The 24,140-nt window shown below is 33.7% G+C and overlaps 6 protein-coding genes across 8 annotated transcripts; 3 read left to right on the forward strand and 3 right to left on the reverse strand.

Annotated features, from left to right (window-relative positions):
- Nucleotides 1–589: 589 nt before the first annotated feature.
- Nucleotides 590–4,683, forward strand: LOC119635572 (transcription elongation factor SPT5). The gene is made up of 10 exons (XM_038030436.1): nucleotides 590–1,114; nucleotides 1,176–1,300; nucleotides 1,372–1,509; nucleotides 1,573–2,023; nucleotides 2,093–2,327; nucleotides 2,391–2,563; nucleotides 2,658–2,911; nucleotides 2,971–3,166; nucleotides 3,233–3,548; nucleotides 3,608–4,683. Exons 1-10 carry the CDS (start codon nucleotides 740–742, stop codon nucleotides 4,582–4,584), a joined length of 3,240 nt encoding a protein of 1,079 aa, XP_037886364.1. The 5' UTR covers nucleotides 590–739; the 3' UTR covers nucleotides 4,585–4,683.
- LOC119635574 (probable transaldolase) lies at nucleotides 4,639–6,247 on the reverse strand. Its single transcript, XM_038030440.1, has 3 exons — nucleotides 6,056–6,247; nucleotides 5,628–5,751; nucleotides 4,639–5,555 (listed from the first exon to the last, which is right to left on the reverse strand). The coding sequence occupies exons 1-3, from the start codon at nucleotides 6,150–6,152 to the stop codon at nucleotides 4,778–4,780; spliced, it is 999 nt and encodes a 332-aa protein (XP_037886368.1). The 5' UTR covers nucleotides 6,153–6,247; the 3' UTR covers nucleotides 4,639–4,777.
- A 1,733-nt stretch (nucleotides 6,248–7,980) lies between these two features.
- On the reverse strand, nucleotides 7,981–9,066 carry LOC119635578 (elongin-C). The gene is made up of 2 exons (XM_038030446.1): nucleotides 8,720–9,066; nucleotides 7,981–8,458 (listed from the first exon to the last, which is right to left on the reverse strand). The coding sequence occupies exons 1-2, from the start codon at nucleotides 8,923–8,925 to the stop codon at nucleotides 8,317–8,319; spliced, it is 348 nt and encodes a 115-aa protein (XP_037886374.1). The 5' UTR covers nucleotides 8,926–9,066; the 3' UTR covers nucleotides 7,981–8,316.
- Nucleotides 9,067–9,434: 368 nt separating this feature from the next.
- On the forward strand, nucleotides 9,435–13,767 carry LOC119635576 (deubiquitinase DESI2). Of its 2 annotated transcripts, none has more exons than XM_038030443.1 (5): nucleotides 9,435–9,627; nucleotides 11,206–11,362; nucleotides 11,420–11,728; nucleotides 12,455–12,543; nucleotides 13,415–13,767. In XM_038030443.1, exons 2-5 carry the CDS (start codon nucleotides 11,228–11,230, stop codon nucleotides 13,494–13,496), a joined length of 615 nt encoding a protein of 204 aa, XP_037886371.1. In that variant the 5' UTR covers nucleotides 9,435–9,627; nucleotides 11,206–11,227; the 3' UTR covers nucleotides 13,497–13,767. The 2 variants fall into 2 exon arrangements, with proteins under 2 accessions (XP_037886371.1, XP_037886370.1); XM_038030442.1 differs by lacking the exon at nucleotides 9,435–9,627 and adding an exon at nucleotides 9,760–9,861.
- Nucleotides 13,768–15,738: 1,971 nt separating this feature from the next.
- On the forward strand, nucleotides 15,739–16,241 carry LOC119635579 (the record flags this gene model as incomplete). Its single annotated transcript, XM_038030447.1, has 2 exons — nucleotides 15,739–15,966; nucleotides 16,036–16,241. Coding segments are annotated over 2 exons (384 nt in total), but the record flags the coding sequence as incomplete, so codon positions are not given.
- Nucleotides 16,242–16,965: 724 nt separating this feature from the next.
- LOC119635968 (DNA topoisomerase 3-alpha) lies at nucleotides 16,966–23,759 on the reverse strand. Of its 2 annotated transcripts, none has more exons than XM_038031021.1 (12): nucleotides 23,576–23,759; nucleotides 22,884–23,517; nucleotides 22,492–22,807; nucleotides 22,295–22,434; nucleotides 22,008–22,223; nucleotides 21,750–21,944; nucleotides 20,476–21,354; nucleotides 19,008–19,539; nucleotides 18,719–18,946; nucleotides 18,558–18,661; nucleotides 18,450–18,497; nucleotides 16,966–17,195 (listed from the first exon to the last, which is right to left on the reverse strand). In XM_038031021.1, the coding sequence occupies exons 1-12, from the start codon at nucleotides 23,729–23,731 to the stop codon at nucleotides 17,083–17,085; spliced, it is 3,561 nt and encodes a 1,186-aa protein (XP_037886949.1). In that variant the 5' UTR covers nucleotides 23,732–23,759; the 3' UTR covers nucleotides 16,966–17,082. The 2 variants fall into 2 exon arrangements, with proteins under 2 accessions (XP_037886949.1, XP_037886948.1); XM_038031020.1 differs by having other exon boundaries at nucleotides 19,008–19,542.
- Between the last annotated feature and the right edge of the window lie 381 nt (nucleotides 23,760–24,140).

Here is a 24,140-nt window from a genome sequence, read left to right on the forward strand (position 1 = left end):
TTTTTCTATTAATTGTCCATATCGAGCCTTCTACACCCATATAAAGAAAAAGTCAAGCGATCAAACGTTATTCGATGTACCTTGAGGAATTTTGTTTTTATCTTCTTCCACCAATTAGTATATCTGCTCACCAAATAGTCCACATCACATCGAATATTCGTTTTTTTACGATTGCTTTATGTACTCTAGCATATAAAAATTAATATCAAAATATTTTACTTATATTAGAAGAGAAATGGCCTGCGAGTTGCGTTATTTCAACCTGAATCTACGCAACATTTTTTAAATATGCTGCGCTGTAAATTGAAAGGACGTGCAAAATTGAAAAATGTTCCGTACGATTTTTGATTTATAAACAATTTCATATGTTTTCTTTTGAATTTCCTATCCGACCTTTGTGCCTACCTTTGATTGGAATGCGAAGAAATATAAAACATACGGTTTTAAAAACTACTGTACATACCGTTCATGTGTGATCGTAAAACTCTCATATCGTAAAACGACTTAATGTATTTCTGTACACTTTGTTTTAAATATAATACATGCTGTTCGATTCAATGCAACAGTAGTATTTTTCTCTCTTTGTCTCTTGGATGTGTTGAGGGTTTTCATTTTTTGCTGTTCTGTTTAAGTGGCGTTTATTGAAATTAATAAAATAAAATACTAAGCAAGATACTTACTGCAAATTTCCCTGGGAAGACATTATAAGCATTGCTTCGCATATACTCAATAGCCAATAATGTCGGATTCAGAAGAAAGTAATGTTTCGGATAGCGGTTCAGAAGATGGGTCTCTGGGTTCTAACAAATCGCAGAAAAGTATGCGTTCACGGTCTAGATCGTTACAACGTTCAAGATCGGGATCTAGATCTTCACATTCGCCTTCTCGCTCAAGGTCGCGGTCACGTTCAAGGTCTGCAGGCTCAGAATCGGGTTCAGAAGGTTCTCCCCGCGGTCATAAACGTGGACGTGATGAAGATGACGATAACGAGGATGATGGTGATGAAGTGGATTCCGAGGAATACGAAGAAGATGAAGATGATAGACCCCGAAAAAAAAAGAAGAAAGATCGTTTTGGTGGTTTTATAATTGACGAAGCTGAAGTGGATGACGAGGTAAACATTTGAATATAATTGCATTAAAAATTAGCGTTCCACATGTGTCTGTCATGCTTAGGTTGATGAAGATGACGAATGGGAAGAAGGAGCTAACGAATTAGGGATAGTGGGCAATGAAATCGATGAATTAGGCCCAACTGCACGTGACATTGAAATACGTCGACGTGGCACGAATCTTTGGGAGTAAGTAATCTCTTTGGTTTGCACATTTGAGTGTCGACTCCAACTGTAATACGTTTCATTTTAATTAAAAGCACGCAGAGGGAGGATGAGATTGAAGAATATTTACGTAAAAAGTATGCCGATGAATCCATAGCCAAAAGGCATTTCGGTGATGGCGGTGAAGAAATGTCCGATGAAATTACACAGCAGACACTATTACCGGGAATTAAGTAAGAAAATGATAATAAAAAAAAAAACTATGGCTCGTTATGGTTACATTTAATAACTTTTAGAGATCCAAATCTCTGGATGATCAAGTGTCGTATCGGTGAAGAAAAAGCCACTGCTCTATTGCTAATGCGTAAATTTCTGACATATCTTAATACCGATGAACCTCTGCAGATTAAGTCAGTGGTAGCACCTGAAGGCGTCAAAGGTTACATTTATGTTGAATCATATAAACAAACACATGTTAAAACAGCCATAGAGAATGTCGGCAATTTGCGTATGGGCCAGTGGAAACAGGAAATGGTACCCATTAAAGAAATGACTGATGTTTTGAAAGTGGTTAAAGAGCAAGTCGGTCTGAAGGTTAAGCAATGGGTACGCTTAAAACGTGGTCTTTATAAGGATGATATAGCTCAGGTTGACTATGTAGATTTGGCTCAAAATCAAGCTCACTTAAAATTATTACCACGTATTGATTACACTCGTATGAGAGGAGCGTTACGATCGACATCCAATGTAAGCCACTGATATACAGAAAATAAAGTATGTAGTTTTATTATCTTTCTTGTTCTACCATTCTACCAGGAAGCCGATAATAAGCAAAAGAAGAAACGTCGTCCTCCAGCGAAGCCATTTGACCCTGAAGCTGTTAGAGCTATCGGAGGTGAAGTTCATTCAGATGGCGACTTTTTATTGTTTGAAGGAAATCGTTATTCTCGCAAAGGTTTCTTATATAAAAACTTCACTATGTCGGCTATTTTGGCCGATGGTGTTAAGCCCACTCTGGCAGAATTAGAAAGATTTGAAGAGCAACCTGAAGGTGAGATTTACTAGTTTTCCTGATAAATATTTTTATAAAACGATCTAATTGTTTGTGTGGCAGACGTGAACTTGGAAATTGTTACTGGAGTAAAGGATGATCCGACAGTGGCCCATTCATTTTCCATGGGTGACAACGTGGAAGTTTGCTTAGGTGACTTGGAAAATTTACAAGCAAAAATTATTGCTATTGATGGTGGCATGATCACTGTTATGCCCAAACATCAAGATCTAAAGGTATTTTTCTCGCAAAAAAATTTTGCATAGTTGTTTTCCTTTTGTTATTGGCAATAATGTTATTATTACTGATTGTGATTTTATTCCCTTTCAGGATCCTCTTGTCTTTAAAGCAAATGAGTTACGTAAATATTTTAAAACTGGTGATCACGCTCGCGTTTTAGCCGGACGCTATGAGGGTGAAACCGGTCTAATTATACGCGTCGAACCTACTCGCGTTGTGTTAGTATCCGATTTAACCAATCACGAGCTGGAAGTTTTGCCTCGTGATTTGCAACTATGCTCAGATGTAGCTACGGGCGTTGATTGCCTGGGCCAGTTTCAATGGGGTGATTTGGTGCAATTAGAGTAAGTTACCGTACTAGCAAAATTATTATCGTTTAAATCTAATTTTGGTTTTTCTTAAGTCCTCAAAATGTAGGCGTCATTGTCCGCTTGGAACGGGAAAATTTCCATGTTCTGGGAATGCATGGTAAAGTTATTGAATGTAAGCCCACTGCCTTGCATAAGCGTCGTGAAAATCGTAATACGATTGCTTTGGATGCCGATCAAAATCAAATAAGAAGGCGCGATATCGTCAAAGTTATGGAGGGACCACATGCTGCAAGTTTTCACATAAAGGAATTAATATATTTTTATATAATAGATATATATATTTTTTGTTTACAGGGTCGTTCTGGTGAGATTAAGCATTTATATCGCAGTTTGGCTTTTCTCCATTGCCGTATGTACACCGAGAACGGCGGTATATTTGTGTGCAAAACGCGTCATTTGCAGTTAGCTGGAGGCAGCAAATCGCAATCGAATAATTTGGGTCCTTTGGGGGGTTTGGGTTTTATGTCACCGCGCATACAATCCCCGATGCATCCATCTGGTGGTCGCGGTGGTCGAGGCGGTGGTAGAGGTGGACGTGGCGGCTTTCGCGTTACTCGCGACCGTGAGATTCTGGGGAAAACAATTAAAATTAGCGGCGGTCCTTACAAAGGTAATGTTAAAGATTTTTCAACTAATTTGGGAAAAAAATTCTATTCTTTCCATCGTTAGGAGTGGTTGGTATTGTAAAGGACGCTACAGAAAGTACAGCCCGTGTAGAATTGCATACGTCTTGCCAGACAATTTCCGTTGATCGCAACCACATTGCTATTGTTGGAGCAGCTGGAAAAGATGGCAGCTTATCGTCATATGGTCGTACACCAGCTCGCACCCCGGGCTATGGTTCACATACGCCTATTTATGCTGCAGCTGGTTCTAAAACACCATTGCTGGGCAATCAAACACCCAATTGGGATTCGGAGGGTCGTACACCTTACAGTAGTTCAATGACACCATTGCACGATGGTAGCATGACCCCTCGACATGGAGCGTGGGATCCTAATGTTACCAATACTCCAGCACGCAGCAACGATTTTGATTACTCACTTGAAGAGCCTAGTCCAAGTCCCGGATATAATCCTAGCACTCCGGGATATCAAATCAATACTCAGTTTCCGCCGCAGACTCCTGGAACTTTGTACGGCTCTGATCGTAGTTATAGTCCCTTTAATCCTAGCCCTAGTCCGGCCCCATCCCCGTACCCAGTCGGTTATATGAACACACCTTCGCCGTCCAGTTATTCACCGAATACCCCGGGTGCTCCACATTCCCCTTATAATCCTCAGACGCCTGGAGCCAGTTTGGAATCACCTATAAGTGATTGGTGTACTACGGACATAGAAGTTAAAATCCATACTCACGACGATACAGATTTAGTCGGACAAACTTGTATTATACGTACTGTATCTAATGGTGTTTGTTCGGTGTTTCTACGTCAAGAGGATCGTATCGTTTCCGTAGTAAGTGAGCATTTGGCGCCAGTACACCCAGGCATTGGCGATGAGTTTAAAGTTATACACGGAGATGATCGTGAATCTGTGGGCAAGGTCGTATCCCAAGCGGATAAGGTTACCAGCGTTTGTAAGTTGAACGATGAAATTAAGCTACTACCGACCCTTTATTTATGCAAAATGAAATCAGTTGAATAAATTAACCAAACCGTAGTTTATTCTTCTGCAATCATTTACAAAGGTTTAAAACAATTTTTATTTCTCAATAAAAAAATAAAGATTTCACAATTTAAAAACATTAAATATACAATATTTTATAAGTATAAGTGTTCACATATCAACCGAATATGATAAATGCAATTTTATTGAAAACGAAAAAATCTGCTTCAACTCAGACGTTCATTTGTTTGCCTATTAATTTTTCCAAAGACACAGCGTCGGCGGCAAATTTGCGTATACCCTCAGACAATTTATCGGTAGCCATGGCATCCTCATTTAACAGCCATCTGAAGGTTGGCTCGTCCATGCTTAACTTTTCCAATTTTTCATTTTTAGCCCTTTCCACATTCAAATGAGCCTGAATTTCTTCGTCGTCGTTTTCCAATTCTTTTAAAAGCGAAGGACTTATAGTCAGCAAATCGCAACCGGCTAAAGCTTTAATTTCACCAATATTACGGAATGACGCGCCCATCACAACAGTGTTGTAACCAAATTTTTTATAATAATTATATATATTTGTAACCGAAATAACACCTGGATCATCTTTTGGTGCGTATTTTTTTTTATCGGTATTGGCCACGTGCCAATCTAATATGCGTCCAACAAACGGCGAAATCAGCGTTACATTCGCCTGAGCACAGGCGACAGCTTGAGCAAATGAAAACAATAAAGTCAAATTGCACTTGACTTCATGTTTTGTTTCCAGAATTTTAGCAGCTTGTATACCTTCCCAAGTAGAAGCTAACTTGATCAAAATTCTTTCTTTTGTAACGCCCTTGTCTTCATAAAGTTTGATTAATTTCAAGGCTTTTTTTACACTTTTATCGGTATCAAATGATAAGCGAGCATCTACCTCGGTGGAGACCCGACCCGGAATAATCTTAAGTATTTCACATCCAAATGAAACGCATAAGTAATCCATAGCTTCCTCAATTTTCTCTCTCTCAGAACTAATAAATACAAAAAAAAGAAAGGAAATGTTATCTACCTGCTAAGCTAAGCTCACGTATAGTCATCTATACCTTCCAACTTTATTGCCATACTCTATAGCGTCTTGCACTAAATTCTGATAGCGCTCCATTTTGGCAGCGTTTAAAATTAAAGAAGGATTTGTCGTAGCATCAGTGGGTTTGTAAAGTTTCATACCTTTAATTAAATATAAAATGAAAGTTTTATTTAATTAGAATGCAAGGTTTTGCGATTAAATGCGCTATTTGTAATTTGTAATAATTTCAAGGTTACAATTAATGGAAAGTTGATGGTCATGAATTAACAAAACTAACCTATACATACAATCGTAAACGCATTTTTATATTTTTTTTATATCACGTTGTTAAAACAAACACATTTTAGAATATACATTAAAGAAAATAAAAAATACTACAAGAATACTTATTTCTTATCTACATTTATATAACAACATCCAATCCAATGGCGAAGCCTCACTTACTTTCAAAATCGCCGGTATCGGCAACTATTGTCGTAAACTTTTTCAATTGCTCCAAGGTGGACATTTTTATTCTTTTCGACTTAACTTCAACATTCATTCTAAATGCTTATGTTTGTATCTACTTAGCAAGTTAACTACTACTACCGTTGCTCCTATGTTGTTCTTGCAACATTCACGTGTTACTCGATTTAGTTAATAAAGTACTAAAATAGGCAACCGTGTTAACATTAGCGGCTTACTAGCCAGGATGATAATTAAAGGCAGGAGATGTTACATTTGTGGTAAAGTTTGAAGTTTCCTTTTTTGCCTTATTTTATATTTTATATGAGTCTTAGTAGTATTTATTAAAATACGATCTATTATTAATGCGTTGGACGGCCTTAGCTGAAATGCATAAATATTATATTTATATAATGGAGATATCAAAAACAGGGTTGTAACGTTTTAAAAGTTTAAATTTTTATAAAAACATATAAATTATAAGGACACATTTCAGCTTCTCTGACGAGGAGCAAAGGGGCGTCAGCGACTGAATAGTACCATTACCGTAGCCGGGGTAGAAGGTAGTCCAAATTTACATATTATTTAATTACAATGAAAATACTATTCAGACGGGTCATATTCTTAATCGATCTAAGCTTGTCTGTTCACCATCGCAACTATCGATATATTTTGATGAAATCTGATATTGAAGAATGTTTCGGATCGGACCGCTTTTTCGGCCACTTCTCAAACACAGCCTTGTTGTGAAAAGTCGTTATATGCATGCTACAAGATGATGCGTAAGATGTTTTCATTTGTCTCATTATTGAAAAGATAACAAACATAATTCCTTTAAGGATATATTTGCATGGCCAACGTTTCAAGTTAAAATTTATTTTTATTTATTTCTAACGTTCTTCGGTCTTTTTCAAATCTTCTACAAATTATGTTAAGGAAGTTTTTCTATATCAACGAAAAAATGTAATATTTTTCTGATATCATACTGCTGCGTGAAATTAAAAAATTCCAAGCCTGATAATGGAGATATTTTAATTTAAACATATTCAGCAGCACACGTCAATGCTTTTATTAACGAAAATGGTTTTGAAATATGTAAATAAAGAATTTTTTGAATTTGGTTCTGGTATTGCTGGAAATTGAATGTGAAGAATAAAGGACATTGAATACTTTTCTTTCAATTCATATACCAGCAGAAACAGATTATAGATATAAGCTTGGACAACGTATACACAGCTGTTAAAAATGAGTACAAAACGTCTACAATTATTCCCACGATTGCTTAGGACGATTGCAAGGATGGATGCTACTAAAAATGGTTCGGATCGGACAACTTCCAATACAAAGCCTTTCTTTGAGAAGTCGTTATATAGTTAGCTATTGTTATATAACGAACATATCCTGATTGAAAATGCGAAGACAACATCAAGTATATCATTTGCTAAAAGAATTATTTAATAATATTCGAATGGGTTTTGGAAATTTTCAAAAAACAAAGTTTGCTTTAATTTGCTCCCTTTTTTTCTTTAAAAGTCATCAATAAAGCAAACATATAAAGGCTTATCGCTTTTCTTTCCAAAAATTTATACGTTTCCAAATTTTGTGCATGATATTTAACATGATTGTTTCAAAAGCTACAAAGTGAGTGTCAGTGTATTTATTCTAAACTGAACTGTGTATGTTGACATTTTTAACAGTCAAGCCGTTGAGACGCGAAATGTATTATAGCGGAAAAAAAAAAGAAAGATACAACAATAAAACTGATCGACAGCTCAGAAGCGTCTAAGCCTTTATATCAAAATTTACCTTCATAGTGCTGCTCATGTTAACGCAAATTAAAGAAAAAGCATTTTTCCGCCATCGGCAGTTAATTTTTCATCTCGTTTTCTAAATAATATATTAAATTTTTCCTTTCTATATCCAAAATTTTTTTTATTTTCTCTTTTTTACAAACATAAAAATTGTTCGAGTAATTTAAAGAACGAAAACTATCTTAAAGGATTGTATATATAGATTTTGTTACAATTGAAATTAATATAAACTTAAAAACATTAACAATTGGTTTAGCGTTGTAATTTTTTGTTTTCAAAATTAAATTATACATGATCGTAGGCAAAATCGCTTTTTTCTTTGAGGAGAAAATGATTTTTCACATTTTTCGATTATATTAAATATATTTTGTTTGTATATCTTTTATAAAAAATATTTTAGAAGCAGACAAAAATTAAAGAAATAAAAAAAAAAGTAATAATTAAAAAGGTTTAACAATCTAAGAAGTTCGCAGCCATTAATAATTCCAAAGCAATTTCAGGAGCAATCGGAAATTCTGGTATTTCTGTAGAACTGTTTGTGTAGCGTACTTTATAGGTGAAATAAATGCAGACTTTTTGCAAAATATGAGAGCTGAAAAGAAAACAAAGGTATTAATATTATTTTATTGTAAAAGCAACCTAATTTTATTCATCATCTTTAGCATATTTTACTTATTCTTAGGCACGCTTAGGTTATATATGTTTATATATATTTGTATATAAAAATACATATATATGCATGTATGATTGTAAATGTTAGGTCATGTTTGATTATCTGTCCATAGAGCACTTACACAAAATTTTGTTCTCAGACTAATAATTAGAAATTCTTTTCTACATTAACAAGACTTACGGTATTTCACGAAAATGTACTTCATTGGCTTCGTTTTCAGCAAATTGACCAGGACCGGAGAGCATAGCCTTGATAGTGCCAGAAGTTAAAGCATGTTCACGTTTCACAATAAATTCATGACCATCCGATGAAATTAGTTTGACATACATAGCATCAGGACCCTCACAGCCACCGTAAATTTTGTCGCCACTACGTACTTCCTCCATAATTATTAAATTATATATATAGATAAATGTATATAAATTATTCTGAACTTTTCTTTATATATTTTCCTCGGGTATGTCAAAAACTGTCTCACTATTTGGAAATTATTATTGCTTCACCTTCATGTAGAGTTGCCCCCGTAATATTTTCGATTGATAAATATCTCATTCGTATGATTGCCAGGCTTTTATTTTTAAAATCATTTTCCATGTATTTGACTTTTTTCACGAGTATAATGTAAAGAGCTATTCTAAGGCAATTAAAAATTTGGCAAAATCTTATCTTATCTTATTATCTACATTTGGTATGCGATTGCAACATTCTAATATAGTTGTTACCCATTTTGCATACAGTTTCTTGTTTAATAAAGGGATTGTGACAGGTTCGCAGTCTCAGGACACTGCAATTTAAATCGCTCTTATGTGGTAAAAAAAATATATATTATTGCAACACCCTGTCATCAGTCAGTGTACTTGGAAAGTAAAAATTCCAGCTACAACTTTATATTAAAAATAAACATACATACTCACACACAAAAGAATTAAATCTCTCTAAATGGCATTTATCATTGCTTTTCAAATTTATATATAGAAAAGAAAAAATAAAAAGAAATCAACAAAACCGCATAGTTGCAAATTAATAAAATTTTACATCAATTTAATCGTTAAAATTTCGTTTTAGTATTGTCTGTCTGCGTGTGTCAGGTATGATCCAATCTCGTATAATAAATTCTTGTATCTTGTGTTAATATAATGAATAACTCTACATTCTGCTTAAATTTTGCATAAATAAATAGAAACGCTTTTAATTAATACGTGTAACATAAGTAACAAATGTTTATTTACGCAGTATTTCTACTTCTCCGATGTGGAAGGCTTTGTTTTCATTTATTCGGTGTTATTAATGCGGGGCCGCAATTCAGTTTCATATTTATGCATGTACGCATACACTAAGAATTTAATAGGAATGCTTAGGCAAGCAGATTGTATATATATATATACATATATATATATATATAAGTACAGAAGACACAACAATCTATTTAGGACGACTTCCTGTCAACGATAAATAGAAATAAAATATTTGCAATAATCGATTTTTGTTAACAGGAAGTTTTACATAAAGTTTTTTTTATTTTTATTTCGTCCTAGTTTAAAACAAAAGATGTGTAAGCTATGTAGCCTTTCAATATTACGCGAGCTTATTTTTATATCCAAAGTGTGACAATACTACCTTTGTTATTCCATTCGCAATGCATAAAAATAACGGATATTCAATGAAATGTGTAATTCGTGCTAAAAGTGCTTAGATTCATTTGTGTATTATCTATTGTTGAAAGTCTGAGAATCTTCAGCGAATCACCATTTAGATAGACAAACAGTCTCGGACGAGAAGAATGCTTTCATCATGTCATATCTATGACCTGTAGCAGATATCGATCTAAAGTTTGGCATAGTTAGCGAAATTATATAAATTTATTACATAGAAATGGCATTTGGGTTATTAACACGCTGACAGTTGACGTAAGTAGTCGGTCGCTTTTAGTGTAATTGATCGGAATGGAGATTTAAGATTCGTCCACTAACAAAGGACTGAATGGAATGGGTTTATCGTCTAGAAACCCAAATGGGGGTAAATATTGAGATTCGCTTACCAACAAGAGACTGGATCAAAATGGTTTTGTCCTTGCTCCAATAGAATCCAGAAATTCAAAGAGTGAACACTTAATTGGAGCGGATATTTAAGATTCGCAAGCCAACAAAGGCGGCATGAAATGTCTCTGCCCTCTAAAAATTCAAAAAGTAGATGCTTAACTAGTGGTCTTTTGATTTTTCCACTAACCATTGCAGTTGCAACGATCCCAAAAATTAAAATGGAAAGCTGAAATGCACCCATATAACTTCCGTTACTCTGAAAACCGATATCGTTCGCTGAAAATGCCGGTTAAGAAAAGAATAAAAGACAATTTAACTTTGAGCAAATATTCCTTAATATTTGAAATGATTATCCTTTCCCGCCCAGAACGGTTATCGGAAAATAACGTCTCTTTAAGAATAAGCTTTGTAATTAGGCTTTTTAAATACGTCTTAGCTAATATGCAAACTTGATTTCAAGAAGAGTATAGCTTGCTATTTTTTTAAATGACGGAAAAAAAATTTCTTCCCTGAGTAATTAAATGCAATTAAAATGTACGGTTTTCTTATATCAAAAAATATGAGAAAACTGCACTTGAAATTTGTGTAAAATATACAATTTAATTTTGTTAATGTTTACAATTGTAGATTTCTTAAACGTGTTGGCACAATGTTTTCGAACGGGCTTCCTTGTAACTTACCTTTTCCCAGTTGTCTTGGCATCTCAAAAGACAGTGGAAACGATGAATTATTACCTTCAAATACCGGCAATCGGGAACCCGTTATACTAAATGTATATGATATGGTATGTTACTCAGTTTATATCCGAAAATTCAACTAATATTGGTTTACATTTCAATAGTATTGGATTAATGAGTACACTACTTCAATTGGTTTGGGTGTATTTCATTCGGGAGTTGAAATATTTGGCACAGAATTCGCGTATGGCGGTCACCCATTTCCATTTACCGGCGTATTCGAGATAACACCGCGCGACCATGATGAACTTGGTGAACAATTTCATTTTCGTCAAAGTATACAAATTGGCTGTACAGATTTTACGTATCAAGAGGTCAGACGAATCGTCGAAGAGTTGGGCAATCAATTTCGTGGCGATCGTTATCATTTAATGAATAATAATTGTAATCATTTCTCCAGTGCACTTACACAGGTTTGTGAAATGCATTCAGCACAACTCTTGTGTCGCCTTTGTTCATTAGAGATCGGGGATTGGTTTAATCTTATTGCAATCGCGAATATCGACTTTGAACGTTGCATCGAAAGAAAACGTCATTTCAAGTCTTTTTTTTTTTTTTCTCTACTGCTAGTTAAATCAAATTCAACAAAACTTGTGTTAAGATAATGTAAAAATCCTTTAGTGGAACACAGTCCACCATTGAATATCACACATACATTGCTTGGTGCACTTATTTGTATAAAGACTTTTTAAAATAAGGTCTTAAATGTAGGAAGTGGTCCAAAAAGCCGTTCGTTCTGAACCATTTCCAATCGCACTCGTTCTTGGACCAAAACATGGCAGTGTATCCAATTTCATCGAAAATTGCAAACTGTACGTTGAACACAGGCAAACAAGACTTTCAGACGGTGATTTTGAATTGATCGGTATAATAAAAGGTGGACCTGTGATGTAGGATATAAAAAGAAAAAGAACATTTTACATTTGTTTCATTTCAACAGCATTCAGTGGCAGATGCAAAAAGTGCAGCCTATCTCGATCTCTTCTGTTGCGAAATATTTTAAATATAAAAATTCTATCCGCTTGGGTAGTTGATAGGATCGTGACTCTATGGTCGCGACCGCTAGAGATAGATACTTTGCGAATTTATTTACAAAATATACAGACAATAAATAAATATAAAAAAATTCTTCTTTACAGATCCTTTGTGGCCAAGAAATTCCTAGTTGGGTTAATCGTTTAGCACATTTTAGTTCTTGTGTGCCATTTTTACAAAGATGTTTGCCAAAGTAAGTAATGATTTTTTTGAATTTTTATTTCATTTTATATTTTCTATTTTAATCATTTTCATAACGGACACCGGACGCCTGTATAGTAACTTGATGAATTCTGTTTATAGAGCCTAGCAATATATATATATATATAAACCTTCAAAAAGTATACAAATTCGTAATCAGTATCACTTCAATCATGTCGAAATTAAATTCAAGAGGTTTTTTGTGAAAATTGGAACGATCCAGGAGTAGTAAGCCTATGATAAGGAGAAAACTGAACGTTTTAATTTTTTTGCATTTCATACAATATGGTATTAGATTCCTTTGTATCGCAGCATAAATCGGTATGAATTTTGTTGCACATACTTATCAAAAATATTTCTCTTAAATTAATCTTAAACGTGGACTTTTAAATGCTTGTTCGTGTATTTGCAAAGATTTGTCTTCGCTTTCTGATTTTTTGTTTCCACTAGAGGATGTCGTTTAGATTTATCAAATGTTTGTAATAAATAGAAGTTTGCAGATAATCTGACTCTCGACAAATGATTTATATTATGTAACGAAAACGAAATAGATTTTGTCCATCTATTTGTCTGTCAGCTAAGATCTCTCTTACACTCTCAGTTCTCACAATACTGAACGTGTGTATATGTATATTTGGACAACACCGCAAGCGTGATTTGCCAAAAAATCGCTAAAGAAAACAGAAAAGAATTAAAATCTACGGCCTGACCTTTGATTGCTCTAAGTAATTTTTCGTGTCTCTAAACTTCAGTGTGAAACTAGTCATGATCCGTCAACTGACATGCAGCCTACCATTAAAAACATAGCAATTTTTGAAAAGATAACAAAAACTTATGTTTACTTATTTTTTGTACTTTTCTAGGGAGTGGCTGACTCCAAATGCCTTACAACAAAGTATCACTGCTATACAGGAACGTGATGAATCTGATAACAGTCCCCTTTGAAACGCGGCATGATTCCGTCAAAAGCCATTCAAATAGACACCAATTAATATAGAAATCCTTCCCCTTTTTATTTTTTATTTAAATATTATGATTGTCGATGTACTATATATTATATAGTTTTAGGTTTTTTTTAAAATTCACCACGACTTTAGTTAAAAAAATTTAATGAAAACAACACATATTCAGTTAACACAAAACGATAAGGAAAAAAAAAAAAAAGAAAAGAAAAACACTTGTGTTAATGAAAAGATGCAAAATATTTTAATAAAATAATAATATTGATAGTTATATAAAAAGAACAACAACGATAATAATAATAATAATAACAATAATAATAACAACAACAATAACAACAATAATAATAATAACAACAATATGATAAAATTAAAAATAGTTTTGATGTAAACAAGAAAGAAAGAAAAAAAAAAAAAAGAAAAGAAGAGAAGAGAAATCACGCAAACAAATAATATACATACATACATTTCTTAACCCGATATTAAAGAGGAAACATTGAAGTTAAACAAATTATACCACATAGTTGATATTTCGAATAAAATAAACATTATAAAGAAACCACACAAAAGAAAGTAAACTGAAGATAAATCATTGTAAGCGTAATAGTATTGTTTAAGCTAAGAGTTGCATGCATCGATATGCATATGCATATAATTATGAGAAACAAGTTCAAAATAACAAATTTATTTTATACATATTTTGGTGTAAATTTAACTGCCAAAAAGTTATTTTTCATTTCTATTTATTGGCGTTATATGAAAGCATAAACAATACATATGTAAATACATACTCATAAATACGTGTACGTTCCAAACAAATCACATTTTTTTAATTTTTGTTTTTTTTCATCATATACATACACGAACATATATATACATACATATATGTATATATTTATATATATATATATATATATATATATTTATAAAACATGATCATCATAATTTCATATAACTAATGCGATTTATTTAATTGTTTTTCATTTAAAACAATACATAAAATAACAACAACAAAGAATATTTTACTTTATTTTTAGTGTTGATAAGGCAGTAAAATATATTTTTAAATAAAAGAATGTAAACATTTATTTTAATAAATAAAAAGAATTTAAAACAAAAGCTAGTTTTTATTGATTTCCAAAAGAGTGTCCCGTTAAACGGAAACTGAAATCCATATATTCACTTAATTCAATTTACTCAATTTGCGTCCAGTGTTCTAAAATGAAGGAAACGGCAACAAAATGAAAAAATTTCATTAGATCTGTATGTAAATATTGAAACTTACTCTTTGTTACGCTTTCAACGCATATACAGTAAATTCGACCAAATAATTCGATGCTGTCTTTCCGGATGAATGTTGGAGTTCGTCGGCAGTGGTAGCTTCAAGATTATCGGACATTTTCTCACCTTCTTCAATATGGGCCGTGCGATCGCTCAGACGAACTAGCTATAATTTATTAATCAAAAATTCCATTATATTATGTTACAACCGAACTTTGAACATATTCACATTAATTAACTCATTTGTAACCAACACACGAATTTGGTTTTGCAGAAAAGGACGCTCATCAAACGTTCGTCGACGTCAATTTTTCACCAAGCTCTTTGTGCACTTGTAAAATGACTTTAATTTTTCGCTAAAAGCCGTTAGCTGATTTTTTCCTTTACATGGCTTATAAAGAAAGTATCATGTGTGGAGAATGGAGAGAGCACAGAGTTGCTTTCAATAAATTGCAACCCTTCAATTCTGTTAAAGTGTGTGAGAAATTGCGGACGCAGTTCTGTTAAATAAGAAATTGAGAGCAATTCAGTTAGTGTGAACAAATTTGCTTTATCAGCTGATTTTCTTATTGTAGTATTGGACATTAAGTTGGATTGCTTTAAATCGAGCCATACGAAGCCCGATTGAACAAAGCAGCGAAACAACATTTGAAGATTTGGCCGGGCGATAAAGTTCAATGTAATCCTTACAAAGAACCGCCATTTGTGCTTTCTTTTTTAAATTTTTTGGTCGTACGATAAATTTTTGTGGTCGTACAATAATTTTTTTGGTCGTACAATAAATTTTTTGGTCGTATAATAAATTTTTTGGTCGTACAATAAATTTTTTGGTCGTATAATAAATTTTTTTTTGTTAAACAATAAAACGATAAAAAAACCAGAAAATTCGTCCAAGATTATTCGTGTTAATATTCTAAGGAACGTGCCAACAAACAGTCGATTGAACAGACAAACGGACAGACGTATATGTCTTAGGTATATATAGATATATATACATCAGCGGTAGTAAGGGTTATGCTTTCGTTGAATTTAGACATCCCGAAGTAGCTCAAGTGGCTGCAGAAACTATGAATAATTATTTGATGTTCCAGAAGGTGCTTAATGCCGCCTACATACCTCCTGATGAGCAGAAATACAATTATTTCAGGAGCACAATACGTCAAGTCAAAACTAAGGTAATTCAGTAATAAAAAGCGCGCTAAATGAATTTAATCATATATTATTTCCTTTTTACATGCACTCAGTCTGGCAAAATGAAATGGGTTTCTAGTACAACCGCCTCTATACGACGTAAAACGCAACAGTATAACGACTGGTCACAGAAAAACCTTGAAAAACCTAGTAGTGCATACGATACATTTTTTTATTGTGATTTGTATACGTTTCTTACCAATAATTAGTAATATTTATTATCTGGACATATAAGCCACAAATTTACGGGCTTGGTCCATCTTAACTCAACATCCCAAAAAAAATACTTTGATAGATAGATTGTAAATAAAAGAATTTATAAAAAAAAAAAATATTATTAGCATCCACAAATATTGATTGACTGATAATTAGCCTTTTTCACCAAATAATGAATCAGTTTTCGTAGTAAAGAATTGGTCCATTCGATTCAATTTTTTCATAAAAATTTAGAATTTCTGATATTTACAATATTTTTTCATAAAATAAGACGTTAAATGGAAAATGCAGTCGGATGCAAACTATTTTTTTTAACAGGGCTCGCATTGACCTGAAGCACATTAGTGTATCAAATTTAAACATCACATGCCTCTAGATCGGCTCAAAAATGAATCGCTCGCTCCAATTAAAGTTGAGTCCATTTCAAGTCTTTCTGGGTATTACATATATTCGTACAAGCGCAATTCAGCGCCAGATGTAGGCTATAAAAATAAAACAACTTTTATTTTCTCTAAATGTATTTATTACTACCAAGAATGAAAGGATTCTTTTTTTTTTCGTAATAAACTATGACACATTTTTTCAATTTAATACTAATCCTTTCAATTTGATTCTAAAATGTTATGAAATAAAAAAAAAGATCAAGATCCAACATCGCTCAAATCAATTGTGGATTGCTATCTAGAGCATATAAATCGTTTTTATTCGGGCCATTAATCAGAGATTCATCTAATATTTTCCAATAATGTGATTAAAGTCTTTTTTTCATTTATTAGTAATGAGCCATAAAATATTCTGTGAAATGATCACAATACACTGAAGACATTTTGTGTGTTATAGGTGAACTCACTTTTGCTTTATTTATTTACACACAAGCCTTTAAATTAAAATTCAAATTCAGCTTTACGTGGGCATTTTTGGCGAGTATGTCCTTCTTGGGAGCATAAACCACATTTACGTGCCTTAGATCGTGGAGCAGAAGTAAGTGTTCTTTTATCTGAAAGTAAAACAAGTACGAATTTAGTTAGTTAGTTAATGCAGAAAAGCGCTCGCGACGAATTTTAATACCCATCGCCGAATGAATTTGGGCTTTAACAGCAGACCTTCAAATGATAAAAAAATTTAATATTCAATATTTGATGACGCATAATAATAAGAAACTGACAATAAAATCAACCTAACCGAAGCAGAAGATTGGCCCCCTCCGCCAATGCAGGCGTACGGACTTTTATTGCGTTCGTCTTTACCAGTAAAATTTTTCTGAGCAGATCTTGTCAAATCGCAATCTACATTTTTCCGTAAGACGACCCCGTTAAGATTTGTTTTGGAAGATGACCACATATCGTCTACCGACAACTTTTACATGCTTAAGTAAAAATACATGATGGATGATTCCACAAAATTCTGTTGTCTAATCAATAAAGTCCTTTAAATGCACCTTAACAATCACAGGGAGGGGGGGGCAGAGGGAGAGTGGGAGAGTGGGAGAGAGAGCGGTCTTAAGGCAGTCTAAAACTTTGTACATAATTTACTACTAAGTAATATTTAGAGATGACTTTTAAAGAAATTAACTATCAAAAGTTATTTGACGTTCGGCTTTAGCACAATTACTAACGTTTAATTCACTAACTATATATTAATTTTGGAAAAACGTTTCTAACACTCACTAGAAAACTCTGGAGACTTGAAAAAGAATAAAAATACTTGATAAAACATTGATTCGATTTAAGCGCATCAGTACGTGTGTATGCCTGTAAATATACTATCTGTGACAAATTTAAGACATTAAAAATTAGACATGGGGTTCAAATTTAGCGAAAACTTGGTTGAAAATTGTTGGACGCAGGTTTGTATTGAAAGTAGGAAAAATCGAAAAAAGGACACGCGCGCAATAGGACATAAGCTGCGGTTACTTCTGCTCAGAAAATGTAAAAATAAAAATGTTGACGTATATTCATATGGATGATACTACGGTACCCACAAAAAAATGGGAAACTTAATATTACGATAGAAATTTCGTTATTTTCATTTGCTTATGGAAAATGTACAGGCACAGTCGAATATAATTTGGATAATAGTGGATTGAATAAATAGTGTGACAGTTCCAAAGAGCATTTTGGCATAATGAATCAATGAAATTAATATTCAAGTATATACGTACATCTATGTATCCATAGTATATGCATATGTATGTCTATTAATATAAGTTAACACACCCTTCGATAATGGATTCATAAAGAATAATACATACCATGGGTAGCAGATATATCTGATGATTTCTCACCCAGCGACGAACTGCCTGCGTAACCAAAATTTCAAATTCATTATACATTAATAAATGATAATAGTATGTTATTACTTGGAAGGTCATCGGCCCATTTAAAAAAACCACAAGATTTGTTACGATTGGAGCATGTATAAAATCTTCTGCCTTTGTTTGGGCCCTCTTTTCGCACGGTTAAACTACATATATACATTTAATATATCAAAAGCTTTTCGCAATTTTTTCACATTAATTACCTGCTAGAACTCTTGTGACAGTGACAATCAATTTTCGGCAGATTAACTGCAATATTATCAGTCAAAGTTGAGCTATTTGAATCCTCCAAGTTACCGTTTGAGCCCCAAGCAGGCGTGTTGTCATTAGTCACATGACTTTCATTAGCCCACTGAAAGAACTTACAAGGATTACTCTTAGAGCATACATAATATAGGCGGCCCTTATTGAGACCATTTTTAACTGTTAACCTGAAATGTTATATAAAACATAGGAGAAACTTTTTCAAACACATAAACGCAAAAAACTTACTCTTTAGCTGGTTGAAAGCAAACGTTGCATGCAACTGCAGTTTGCAACTGTACGTTATTTTCGTCTACATTTGGATTCTTCTCTTTTGTTTGAATACGTAAACGTTTTGAACATGGCCCTTGAGATGAAGTCGATCTGTCAGCTGAATGTGCATTACGAGACGCACTACCCCACGTATAATCCCGATCGTCATCATTACGAAATAATGTTGATAGACTGTCGTCTAAGTCACCATTGATTGCATCAACATTTACAGAGTGGGAAGAAACTACTGGTTGTGGTGGTTGCAGGCAAAGATTGGAATTTTCGCATTCTATGGTTTCAAATATATCATCATCATCATCATTAGCAAAGGCTGCCTCGAGTTCATGACTTGGAAAATTTGATTGTTCTGCATTTGCCTGAGATCTATTCCTGTTTAAATCCATTGTGAAGTCATCAGTGCTTCCGAAAAATTCATCTAAAGGTACGTTCTGTAGTTCTGCTTCAGCAATTTCTGCCGTAGTTTGCACATCATTTGAAGTAGAAGCTACTGCTGAAAATGTGAGAAATGCATTTTAATGCAAAAAAAGTCAAATTTATAAACCTATTCGAGGTAGTATAGGAACGGAAATTTGTTATAAAATACATCACTTGTGGTACAGGCTGTTTTAACTTAGTGCGGTCGTATATAACACGCAGAAGGGCTTAAGATGGAACCACCTTCTATTGTATCGATCGATTCAGAATCATTATCTGAATTGATCTAAGCTTGTCTATCCGTCCACCCGTCTGATATTTATCCATATAAATTTGTGTTCAAGCTACAGTTCGCCATTCTTGAGATATTTCGATGAAATTTGCTACAGTGAGGTATTTTGGCCCAAGGACGAATACTATTAAAAATGGTTCGAATCAGTCCAGTTTCGCCCATGCCAAAAAAAATTTGTAATTTTCCAGATTTCTCAGTAAAAACGGCCAAGTCTTGGAAATGGTATGGAAACTTTGGACCGGCTGGGGCAGTTTTTGAATCCTCTCATATAAGGAAAGCTGAAGTTCACACGACAAAAAGGTAAAATTTTCAATGCTTCATCAAGAAAATTATATCATAATAGTAATAAATTTGGACCTATTTTTTTGGATTCTAGCTTAATAAGGATTTTCACAAATTGACACCTTATAGAGCAGGAATTCTAAGTTTTAATGTATGGCGATGAAAATTGACCCATAATATTACAGTGATTTGATACAAAAATGAAGTCTACAATATGCCGACCATCTACACCTATTTTTGAGTTCTGCCCTATGTAAGGATTAAACTTGTACTACATTAAGTTGCGTTTTGGACCTGCTTCCTCATAAATATACACTTGAAAAATTTCTCTTTATATAGAAATAGAATATAACGTTTGTGTTCTAGAATAAAAATAAGAACTGCCTTAGACAATGTGATGTAAGGTATTAAATGGTCGGCCTATAATGTTCTTACTTGTTTTTGACATCATTTTCTTTGCTTTCATCGTTGTCGAATCTGTTCCAGTCTGTCTATCTCTGCATAAAGATTTTATTCTAGTTCTTACAGATTTAGTTTCTGAACATTTTGCTTTCGTAGCTTTCTTGCGTTCCGTTTTATTCTCATTTTCATTGCGAGAATCTCTTCCGGAGTCAGCCCTGGTCCCACTGCCCATATTACTTTGGTTTGCATGTGGGGCTTGAGAAGTGGCAGTCCCCGAATCGCTGACGATTGTTCCCGTTTTCATAATGCAATCCAAGTTAATATTAAATGTTTCGCGGAAATTAACGTCACAATGAAGACAAGTTTTGTACCAACCGTTGGGAGTACTAAAGATAGTTTTATGATATGGATTGGAAAATTTGAATTTGAGCAATTTAATTCCCGTCCCACATTTGGAACAATTCTCGTCTAGAATTTTGGGTTCTCTGCATTCATCTGGTAGCCATATGACATTCTTACAATCCGGATAATTAAGACAACCAATGAAAAATCCACTTTGATTTTTCTTAGCCTTCAGAACTAGAGGTGCCTGTGAACATTTCGGGCATGTTGATAATTCCTGCCAATGACTTGGGTTATTTTCAGAAGCGCCATCAAGACCGTTATGGTCATTAATCACGGGAGCCTCATTAATACGTTGAGACATTTTTTCATCCATCGCTGTGACTTTATCCATAATTTGCTTATAAGCCTCCTTGTATTTAATTATGTGTTGACGCAAAACCTCTCTGGCGTTTTTCTCACCTAAGCAAATAAGTTTTAAATCGGCCTCAAATTCTGCTCGTAAGGCGGGTTTAGCTAACGACAGTTCCATTGCATTGTAGCTCTCGTAGAGTCCCATACCAATGACACCTGTCATTTTAAATTAATTATTAATTAATTAATCCAAATTAATATAAATTAATGTAAAAATAAATTTAATAATCAAATAAATAAATAATAATAACACGTGGCCACCAATTTTGAAATGTGCATCGTTATTAATAATCAATTAACTAATCTAAATTAATGCAAATCAATGTAAAAATAAATTTAATAAATAAATGAATAATTTATAATTAATTAATAACCAAAATTTAAATCGAATAAGAAAATCGTACTATGTAATTTTGCGAGGCCATTAGATGTTTCTGTTTTTGTTCTCTTTAATAACATAAAAATAGAAATTTAACAATATAAAAATGCTAAAGCCACCATTTTAACATAACTGTTAAAACTACTTTTTAAAATGCGATGAGAATTTTTACCCGGCACCAAGCCACCGTTGTCCACTACGCCAATATAGCCACGTTCTTTTACAGTATTAATATGTTCGGCATGAGTTGCATCAGTACCGATACCATGCTTCTCCATTAGTGCTATAAGATCAGCTTCAGTTAACAAAGGCGGAGCAACTGTAGCACCCTCGTTCATAGCAATTTCAGTAGGTTGAAAAACTTGTCCTAATAAAAAAGTTTTTTAACAAAACTTCTTAAACTTCCTCCAACACAAAACTTCTCTCTAACTTTCTTCGTAGTGATGAATCCGCTTGGCATTCCATTTCTCGTAAATGTAAACATCGAGGTAATTTCTTTCATAAATAACTAAACCTGAAGCCGAGAATTTTTCACCTTCTATGGTAATATTAACGATAGTCTCAGATCCGACAGCGTCTTTACTAACACAAGCCAAAAAATGACGACATATCAATTCGTACACGCTTGCTTCTTTGCCAGCCAGGTCTATAAAGGATGTGCGTTAAATCATAAAAATTCCTTTTTCTGTTTTTTTTTTTTTTCTTGAGTTAACTTACTATGTGCCATTTTCGTGGGATGAATTGGAGGATGCGCCTGATCCGATTTATTACCATTTCTAGGATTAGGGCCCCATTCCTTTACACGCTGAGCGAACGTTCCCCAAATCGCATGTTCGACTTGTTCTTCAACAATTGACCTTTAACAAAAGTATAAATTAGAAGAAAAATATGCCCCTTTCATGAAGAAGACAGACATTAAATTTATATCCTTTGAAAACATGTTTGTCTCGGTACGCGGATAACTTATGAGCCCCTTAGTATAGAGCTTTTCGGCAATTGTCATTATTTCTTTGGCGGGTAATTTCAATTTACGTGAACCCAATTTTTCCAGTTCTACTGTGTCCATTGGAGTGGGCCGCCACTTACTTTTCGGTTTGACTGTCACGCTTTGAACGATCGCGTTTGGATTGGATAAAACTATTAAGTAGTAATCTTCACAGGCTTGCTTATCGAATAAACGATTGCGATCCCAATGAAAATCCACCGTCAGGTCATCAATAGTATGAGAAACTTAATCAAAAAACTCTTGTATAATTTCAACAAAGTCTTGTATTGAGATCTTCCATATTTCGAATGATTTGTTTACCTTTTATTTTCCAAAATGGCTGCGAAACGAACGCCTCAATTTCCTTGTAACGCTCTGCTACGAATCCAAGAGTTGGTATTTGACAACTACCATAAGATATCAATTTGTCGGCAATTTTTTCCGGAAATAAACGCTGTAATCTCATTGTCTGAAAACGAGTTATAGACGCGCCCGTACGTAAATCAAGTTCGGTACGTACATCTACCGCATCACTTGGATGCTTATTTGGAGTTGTGAGATTGTTTAAAGCACGTCTTATCGCTGTGCTAGTAATTTCGGAGAATGTGGCTCGATAAACAGTTAAGTTCGGCTTAACAGCACGGCATACATCGATAATTTCAAAGCCGATATTTTCACCTTCACGATCACAATCTGTCCATATAATGAGGCCTTGACAACTGCGTACCTCACGTTCTAGGGTACGTTTGATTGGTTCATAATCTGCTGCACATCGCTTATGCACAGGTGCATCAAACAAAGACTGAGGATCAATATTCTGCCAATTACGATAAGCTTTTAAAAACTCTAATTGCATCAAATGACCCGATACTGAAGTCATTATCATCTTTGATTTGACGCCTCGTACATTCGTCTCAAATTCATAGATTTTATTGAATTTCGAGAAACCTTCACGCTGAAGTAAATAAATTTCAATCATGACTTTTTCACTTTGTTCCGCAGTTCTTACTTACTCGTCGAGCGGTTCCATTGGACAATTGTGAGGCAATGGTTTTGGCGGCATCATTCTTTTCTGCTACATTCAAATATTTCATTTCTTTAAATTTAAAACAACAAGAGAAATGTGATACTAAGTGAATTTTCCTAAAACATCCCAGTAAATTAACCATTTGTTTATTGCTTTAAAAACATTGAAAAAGTGGTAGCGATAGAGATGGAAAATTTTCGATAGAATTGATTTGTAACACATACATATAAATGCTGAAATGTGTTAACAGGACGGGCGAAAAAAAATTTCATTAATCCCCAGGTCTGGAATATAAATTTAATTTTCAAATTTTTTATGTCTTAAATAATTAGATATAGTTTTATTTATTATTTATTAATGTTACATAATATCTGAAGGGATCAATGTGATTCAGTACCAAAAAAATTGTAATTTTGTCTCTGTAAGTGGCTACTATATTCCTTACTTTTTTAGTGTTCTAATTGGAATTGAAAGAGTTCCGGATAGCTTTTGTAATAGACAAACTATCTGATAAAACTAAGAGCAAAGTTCGTGGATTAAAGAATAGGCTT

This window comes from Glossina fuscipes, unplaced genomic scaffold, assembly GCF_014805625.2.
Source record: "Glossina fuscipes isolate IAEA_lab_2018 unplaced genomic scaffold, Yale_Gfus_2 27, whole genome shotgun sequence".
NCBI lineage: Eukaryota > Metazoa > Arthropoda > Insecta > Diptera > Glossinidae > Glossina > Glossina fuscipes.

Bases quoted from the DNA above. Each gene is read 5' to 3' on its own strand.
- LOC119635578 (XM_038030446.1), bottom strand. From the start codon at position 8,925: ATGGAGGAAGTACGTAGTGGCGACAAAATTTACGGTGGCTGTGAGGGT. The intron at 8,459-8,719 runs GTAAGTCTTGTT...TTTTCTTTTCAG, and splicing joins GTACATTTTCGTGAAATACC to CTCTCATATTTTGCAAAAAG.
- LOC119635572 (XM_038030436.1), top strand. From the start codon at position 740: ATGTCGGATTCAGAAGAAAGTAATGTTTCGGATAGCGGTTCAGAAGAT. The intron at 1,115-1,175 runs GTAAACATTTGA...TGTCATGCTTAG, and splicing joins AAGCTGAAGTGGATGACGAG to GTTGATGAAGATGACGAATG. The intron at 3,549-3,607 runs GTAATGTTAAAG...TTCCATCGTTAG, and splicing joins TAGCGGCGGTCCTTACAAAG to GAGTGGTTGGTATTGTAAAG.
- LOC119635968 (XM_038031020.1), bottom strand. From the start codon at position 23,731: ATGGTTAATTTACTGGGATGTTTTAGGAAAATTCACTTAGTATCACAT. The intron at 18,947-19,007 runs GTAAGTTTTTTG...ATAACATTTCAG, and splicing joins TGCTTTCAACCAGCTAAAGA to GTTAACAGTTAAAAATGGTC. The intron at 18,662-18,718 runs GTAATTAATGTG...GTATATATGTAG, and splicing joins TGTCACAAGAGTTCTAGCAG to TTTAACCGTGCGAAAAGAGG.
- LOC119635574 (XM_038030440.1), bottom strand. From the start codon at position 6,152: ATGAATGTTGAAGTTAAGTCGAAAAGAATAAAAATGTCCACCTTGGAG. The intron at 5,752-6,055 runs GTAAGTGAGGCT...ATTTAATTAAAG, and splicing joins CGATACCGGCGATTTTGAAA to GTATGAAACTTTACAAACCC. The intron at 5,556-5,627 runs GTATAGATGACT...TGTATTTATTAG, and splicing joins TATGGCAATAAAGTTGGAAG to TTCTGAGAGAGAGAAAATTG.
- LOC119635576 (XM_038030442.1), top strand. From the start codon at position 9,827: ATGCGGGGCCGCAATTCAGTTTCATATTTATGCAT. The intron at 9,862-11,205 runs GTACGCATACAC...TTACAATTGTAG, and splicing joins TCAGTTTCATATTTATGCAT to ATTTCTTAAACGTGTTGGCA. The intron at 11,363-11,419 runs GTATGTTACTCA...ACATTTCAATAG, and splicing joins TACTAAATGTATATGATATG to TATTGGATTAATGAGTACAC.